The sequence below is a fragment of the Orycteropus afer genome, unplaced genomic scaffold (genome assembly GCF_000298275.1).
Source record: "Orycteropus afer afer isolate SDZICR_OR568_19922 unplaced genomic scaffold, OryAfe1.0 scaffold00099, whole genome shotgun sequence".
NCBI classification, from domain to species: Eukaryota; Metazoa; Chordata; class Mammalia; order Tubulidentata; family Orycteropodidae; genus Orycteropus; species Orycteropus afer.
Window position 1 is genome coordinate 4,495,054 of NW_006921686.1, and position 7,265 is coordinate 4,502,318.

The window sequence follows — 7,265 nt, forward strand, 5'->3', positions numbered from 1 at the left end:
TAAAGATTTACCACCTTGGAAACTTAAAGGGAGTTGCTATGAGTCAGGATCGACTTGATGGCAGTGAGTTTGGGTTTTCTTTTTGGTAACATAGCCTTAAAGGAGCTCTGGTGGCATAGTGCATAACGCATTTGACTACTAACCAGAAGGTTGGCCGTTCAAACCCACCAGCCACTCTGCAGAAGGAAGATGGGGCAAGCTGCTTCTGTAAAGATTTACTGCCTCGGGAACCCTATGGGGGTCACTATGAGTTGGAATTGACTCGGTGACAATGCTTTTGAGTTTATTTATTTATTTTAAAAAATATAGCCCTAAGGTGCCATGGTGGCTCACCTGCTAATCGAAAGGACGGAGGTTTGAACCCACCAACCACTCTGTGGGAGAAAGATGTGTCAGTCTGCTTCTATAAGATGACAGCCTTGGGAATTCTCTGGGAAATTCTCTGTCCTAAAAGGTCACTAGGAGTCGGAATCGACTCAACAGCACTAGGTTAATATAACCCTAAGGGAGCTCTGGTGGTGCAATGGTTAAACGCCTGGCTGTAAACCTACAAGCTGGCCATTTGAACCTATCCGGGGGCTCCAGGGGCAAAAGGGTTTGGTGATTTACTACCATAAAGACTGTAGCCTGGAAAACCTTCATGGGGCAGATCCGCTCTGTCATGCAGGGTCCCCGTGAGTTGGAATTGACTAAACAGTATCTCGCAACAGTAATACAGCCCTGGGAGTCCCTGGGTGATTAAATGATTGAGTATTTGATTATTGTTCTGGTTCTCCAGTGTTGCTCTAACAGAAAATACCACAGTTGGGGTGCCTTTAACAAACAGGAGGCTAGACATCCGAGTTCAAGGTGCCAGCTCTAGGGGCTGGGTGAAAGTCCCTCGACCTTGGGTTTTTAGCTCTGCCTCTTGCTCCCGGCCCACTGGAGCTGGAAGCTTCTCTTAACTCAACCAGCTGCTGGCTGCTGAGGCTGACAAACCCAAGGTCGACCAATAAAATGGCACAGTCCCAAGATTACCAAACAGCATGGCAGGTCACTAGTTCAAGTCCAGAGACAGTCCCCTGATCAGCAGGAAACACGGCAGGCTGCTGAAGGAAGACTCGGCTACGTGCAGGGGCCAAGCGTGCCGGAAAGCTGCAGAGACCTTTCTCAAAGTGTCTTCTTGTATAAAGGAAGCAGACCACGTCCCTAAGGCAGCTCCTCAGCCGCTCCAGTAGAATCCACCACGGGGTTGATTGCCAGTCTCATCATGGGGAATAACTACATCCAGCTGCCCAGCCACTCAACCAGGCCCAGCCAAGTTGACACACAACTTAACTACCCCAATTACTCAGGGAAGGTTCGCAGGTTAGTAGTTTGAACGCACTCAGGGGTCCCTTGGAAGAAAGGCCTGGCAATCTGCTTCTGAAAGGTCACAGCTTTTAAAACCCGATGGCTCACTGTGCTACCCTGCAACCCATGAGGTCACCATGCTTTGTGGCTGCTTAGTATTGCGCCTCTGTGCCTAGTACAGTTCCAAGCTTTTTATGCATAAACCAAAAAAACAAAACTCGCTGCCACCAAGTCAATTCCGACTCACAGCAACCCCTCCTTGGGTTTCCAAGGCGGCATCACTATGGAAATAGATTGCCCGGTCTTTTTTCCGAGGAGTGGCTGGTAGGTTTGAACCTCCAGCCTTCTGGTTAGCAGTCAAGTGCCTTAGGCACTGTGCTACCAGAGCTGCCTTTTAGGCACGATGACTAATTCAATCCTCTTAACAGGTGTGCTACTGTTATCCCCATCTTAGAGATGAGCAAACTGAGGCACAGAGAAGCTTCGTTACTAGTTCAAGGTCACGTTTTGTAAGTGACTATGGGAAAAAAATTACACCTAGTACTGACACCAGAGACTTCCCAACAGCAGCTGGGAATTGGGAAGACAGAGGAGAAATGGTGTGGCGTGATGCATGGCTGTTATATGGCGCTTCTAGCTATGGTCTTATACTGATTGCGTGAGTCTATGCAAATAAGGTGCCTGTGGGTCTCAGTTTGCTAAAAACGCAAATAAGGTGCATGGAGCCCTGTGCGAGTGGGACCACGTGTATAAGCTACACGGCAAGTGTTTGTGGTTTGTTTCTCATACTGCAGCGAGTACAGAAGGACAAAGAAAACAAACTGCGTGGAACCCTAAGGACAAGGTTGGTCGGTTTTGCCATCCTGCTGGGATTAAAATGAACCACCCCAGAGGCAGAAAAGGGGACCTGATATCACCAAGAAGAGATGGAGCGCGTCCTGTGGACCCCAGGACCCTGCTCTGGGAGCCGCCGAGACCCAGGAGACAGAGTTGTGACGCTGGGTCTGGTGAGAGGCAGTGACAGGCAGTGGCAGGGAACAGTGGCAGCAGAGACAGCAGGGCCAGGGGACCAGCGTGAGGGGCTCTCTGGTCAATGCAGCAAAACTGCTGAGTGCCTTCAGGCAGGAAGCTTCGTGGTGGAGGAGGGTATCTCTGGGCTCTCGGTGGAACAGGGTTTGCCAACCCCCGGAACAAGAGCTGAGTGCCTTCGGGCTGAGGCTTGCTGGCAGAGTCGGGTATCTCCAGACACTTACTGGTGGAGCTCAAGAGTTTTGTAACGCTTGCCTCAGTGGGCAGAGACAGGCCTGGCCCAAGAGGTCCGAGGTGCCGAGGGCCAGGCAGAGGTGTGTGTGCCGTCACCGCTGAGGCTGTGCTCGTGGAAAATGTGTATCCTGAGTGTTCCTGAACTTGAAGTGTAACCTGTTACTTCCCTAAGAAACCCCATGATTATGAGACTTGTCTGTGAGCTGTGCGTGTGGCCACTGCAATGAATGACTGAACCCAGGAGAGAAGTGGGGAGTGCGGTGGGAGGGACGGCTGGTGTCAGAATTACTACAAAGGCTGGAGAGCGGAGGCTTGTCTGACCTCCGCTTCATGGGAATCAGCCTTGGGCGGATGCTGATGGTGACTGTCTCCCCCTCCGTGAATAAGAGTAGGTCAGACGCCTCCTCCATGCCATTTTTACAAATATCTTCTAACTTTGGGAGAAAAATAACTAGGAACCCAGAATTCTAGATTCCAAGTGTGAGGGTGACATAAAGACATTTTCAGATGACTAAGACTCAGGAAGTTATGATCCACAGATGTTGTGTGCTGTTGAGTCAATTCCGACTCATAGCAACCTTATAGGACAGAATGGAACTGCCCCATAGGATTTCTTACACTGTAATCTTTACGGAAGCAGAGCCCAAACCAAACCCACTGCCCTTGAGTCCATTCCGACTCACAGCGCCCCTAGAGGACAGAGTGGAACTGCCCCACAGGGTTTCCAAGGCTGTCAATCTTAACAATTGTTGTCGTTATGTGCCATGGAGTTGGACCCACTCATAGCGACCCCTCCTTGGGTTTCCGAGACAGTATCACTACAGAAGTAGATTGCCCAACCCTCCTTCCAAAGAGTGGCTGGTGGGTTTGAACTGCCAGCCTTCTGGTTAGCAGTCAAATGCCTTTGGGCACTACGCTACAGAGCTCCTAGTCTTTAGAGGAGCAAAGCCCAAACCACACCCACTGCCATGGAGTCGATTCCGACTCACAGCGCCCCTAGAGGACAGAGTGGAACTGCACCACAGGGTTTCCTAGGTTGTAATCTTTACAGAAGCCAACTCCCTCATCTTTCTCCTGCAGAGCAGCTGGTGAGTTCAAACCACCAGCCGTTAGGTTAGCAGTGAGCACTTAACCACTGTACCACCAGAGCTCCTTGTAAATTATTGGGGAGTGTACTTGAACAAGGAGTAAAATGAATTCAGGAGGAAGAAGAGGGCTGTAAAAAATAATAGAGAATGTGTTTATGAACCAATTGTAGAAATAAGAAATAAGTGGTAATTAGAGAAAACTTTTACACTCGGTTCCTAGTCAAAGCCGGGCTAAATGGAGAGAAACGCCATGTTTATGGCTGTGAAACAAGTTCAGTCATCTTGGAATTAATTCCAATCTTAGTCCTAATAGAATGTTTCATGGAGCTTGAAAAGCAATGGCTGAAATCCATCCAGAAGAGAGAATTTCAAGAAAAGACAGATTTGAAACTCAGTTGGAGGAGGGGAAAGGAAGGCAAAGACTTGCCTTGTGTGATGTCAAAACATACCAAGATACAATAATTAAATAGTATGGCATGGATGCTGTGATAGTTGGAGCTGTGTGTCAACTTGGCTGGACCACAATTCTGTGTGGTTTAAGCAGTGGTGATGTGGTTATTCCCATGATGGGATCAGATATGTATGTTCAATCCATTGAAGGGGAGTTTCCCTAGGGTTGTGGCCTGCTTCCAGTGTATTTATGGACATCCCGGGGAAAGAGACACTCTTCTGTGGATCTGGATTCTGTTGTGCTGCCTACAACTGTCAGTGAGTGAACAATCCACCATTTAGCCTGGAGATCTTGGATTCGTCATTCGTTGGAGTCAACAGCAAGTGTACTGCCTGCCAACCTTGAGCTCGTCAGCCCCTGCAGGTGCGTGAGTCGGTAAAAGCCTCCAGCTTGACGTTTGATCCAAGAACTTTGGACTTGCCAGCTTCTATAAGTGTGTGAGCCATTTTCCTAAGATAAATTTCTCTTTCTCTCTCTATATAAGCTTTACTGGTTTTGTTTCTCTAAAGAACCCAGTCTAACACAGATGCAAAACCAAAAGTCGAAGCAAATCCACTACCATCCAGTCGATTCCAACTCAAGAGACCCCCTTTGGGTTTCCAAGATGGTAAATCTTTACGGAACTGGATTGCCCAGTCTTCCTTCTGCAGAGTGGCTGATGGATTTGAACCCCCAACCTTCTGGTTGGCAGTGCCTTAGGCACTGAGCCACCAGAGCTCCTTATCATGGATGCAAGGAACAGAGAAAGAGAATATGATAGAAATGCCAGAAATAGACCCATTTATATATGGGAATTTGTTACACAATGAAGGTAGACTATCCAAACAGTGGAGGAAAGATTATTTTCTTAAATACATGGTATGGGGACACAACTGGTTACATCTATTGTGAATTCCTACTTTAATGTATCTTCAAAAATAAATCTCAGATGGATTAAAGATAGAAACATAAAATCAAAACTAGGAAAATGTTAAAAGAAATGGAAGGAATCCATGTTTATGGCCTTGGAGTATGGAAAGCCCCTCTATTTTAAAAAATACTATTTTATTGTGTTTTCAATGAAAGTTTACACAGAAAATTAGGTTTGTGTCCACAATTTCTACACAAATTATGCAATGACATTAGTTGCATTTATCACAATGCGTTGACATCTTCTTTAATTGCGTTCTGGTTGTTCCATTTCCAGGGCTCTAGTTTCCCTGCCCCTTTAGCTTCTCATCTTTCCTTTAGAGTAAATGTTGACCTTTTGGTCTTACATACATGTTTTTTTAATGCACCACCCCATTCCCAGGTAATATGTTTGATTTTGTGTGCTCTGTTATTTTGCTTTTGGGTTCAAAGTTTAAAGAGTATGTCAGGGCAACAGTCTCAGATAACCTTGTAGTCTCAACTGCCCAGTCAGTCTGGACTTTGTGTTCTGTTTCGTGTTTTTCTCCTGTCCTATCTGGGTCCGTCTCTTGTGGCCCCAGAAGGCCTTTTAACACACCAAACAGCAAAAGTCAGGACGGAAGTGATTGATTAAAAAAAGTTGCAGATAAACGCTAAGGGGGAAAAAAAAGAAAAGGTACAAACTAAGAGGAAATATTTGCGTCCTATTTAACTAAGAATTAGAACCCAGAATTCATGAAGTATACTCCCGCCGAGTAATAGCAAGAAAAAACTCACACCACTTCATTTAAAAAGGGGGCAAATGATATGAGCAACTAATTTACAGCAGATAAAATATAAGACCAATCAAATCATCAAAAGATGTTCGCTGTCCTTAGTAATGAGTTGCAAGTTATAACAGTGTGATCTTGTTCCTTTCAGGAAGTGACTAATACTAACTGATCAACCAGGTCTCTGCTCTGATGTCCTTTTTTTCTAAGCTCCTCCAGACCCCAGGCTGGGCCAGGCGCCGCCCTGGGTCCCACAGCCCTGTGGCCTCTCCCATCCCAGCCCCCTGCTTGCTCTTGCTCGTCACCGTTTGGGGACATGTCTGTCTGTCCCACTGGACCATTGAGTCCCCGGAGAGAGGCTGAGGACTGTTGTTAGTCACCCGTGTCACTAGCACCGTCCAGCACAGGGCCAGGCTCGGTTATGTTGTCGTTATGTGCCGTCGAGTCAGACCCGACTCGTAGCGAGCCCTCCTTGGGTTTCCGAGGCGGTATCACTACGGAAGTAGATTGCCCAACCTTCCTTCCGAGGAGTGGCTGGTGGGTTTGAACCGCTAGCCTTCTAGTTAGCAGTCAAGTGCCTTAGGCATTGCGCTACCTGAGCTCCGGACTCCGGTATACATGAGGAATAAATCAATGAATGGGGAAACTGAGGCCAAGTCAATGGCCGAGCCAGAATTAGAACCCAAGTCTCTCTGTAGTGAGAGAAAGGATGTAGTTTGATCTCTCGCCATCTCTATCCCACTGTGGCTTGCCTGGAACCTTGTTGTTGTTGTTATGTGTCGTCCAGTCGGACCCAACTCATAGCGACCCCTCCTTCAGTTTCCCAGGCAGTATCACTATGGAAGTAGATTGCCCAACCTTCCTTCCAAGGAGTGGCTGGTGGGTTTGAACCGCCAGCTTTCTCGTTAGCAGTCAAGTGCCTTAGGCACTACGCTACCAGCCTGGAACCAGGGCACACAAAAGGCTCTCAATAACGGCATTGGTATTGGACAGCTCAGCAGCCAGACATTCTAGGGCCCTCCAACCTCCGCAGTCCTCCAAGACCATAGAGAGCTGCGCAGGGACCGCCTGTCTCTAAGATCAACCCCTCCGGGGAATAGTGAGAGCGGGCTCGGGTGCCAGAGAGGCCGGAAGTGCGGTAAATCTGGGGCCGCGCTAGCCTCCCAGGCGGTAAGACACCTCGATTCCGCTCTGATCTTTTCCCGGTGGCCTGGGGACCCGGAGGTGAGTCCTGGCTGCTCTGAGACAGGGAGCTCGGCAGGGAGGTGGAGGCGGCGGGGTGGCGATTGGTGGCTGCAGAAGCCAATCGCTGCACTGTCTGAGAAACCGACAAGACTGGGCGTGGAGAGGGAATCATGGTGGGACGCGCTGGGGCGGGACTAACGGGGTCTTGTTGTTGTTGTTGTTTGCCGTCGAGTCGGCCCCGACTCATAGCGACCCCTCCTTGGGTTTCCGAGGCAGTATCACTACGGA

The 7,265-nt window shown here is 48.4% G+C and overlaps 1 protein-coding gene across 1 annotated transcript in view; it reads left to right on the forward strand.

The window, feature by feature from the left end:
• The first annotated feature begins 2,258 nt into the window (after positions 1 to 2,258).
• Positions 2,259 to 7,265, forward strand: part of ERCC1 (ERCC excision repair 1, endonuclease non-catalytic subunit) — a 20,425-nt gene continuing 15,418 nt past the window's right edge. Inside the window, exon 1 of the mRNA XM_007943069.1 lies at positions 2,259 to 2,339. Within this exon, the coding sequence (XP_007941260.1) occupies positions 2,259 to 2,339 (81 nt within the window). The remainder of the gene's footprint in view (positions 2,340 to 7,265) is intronic.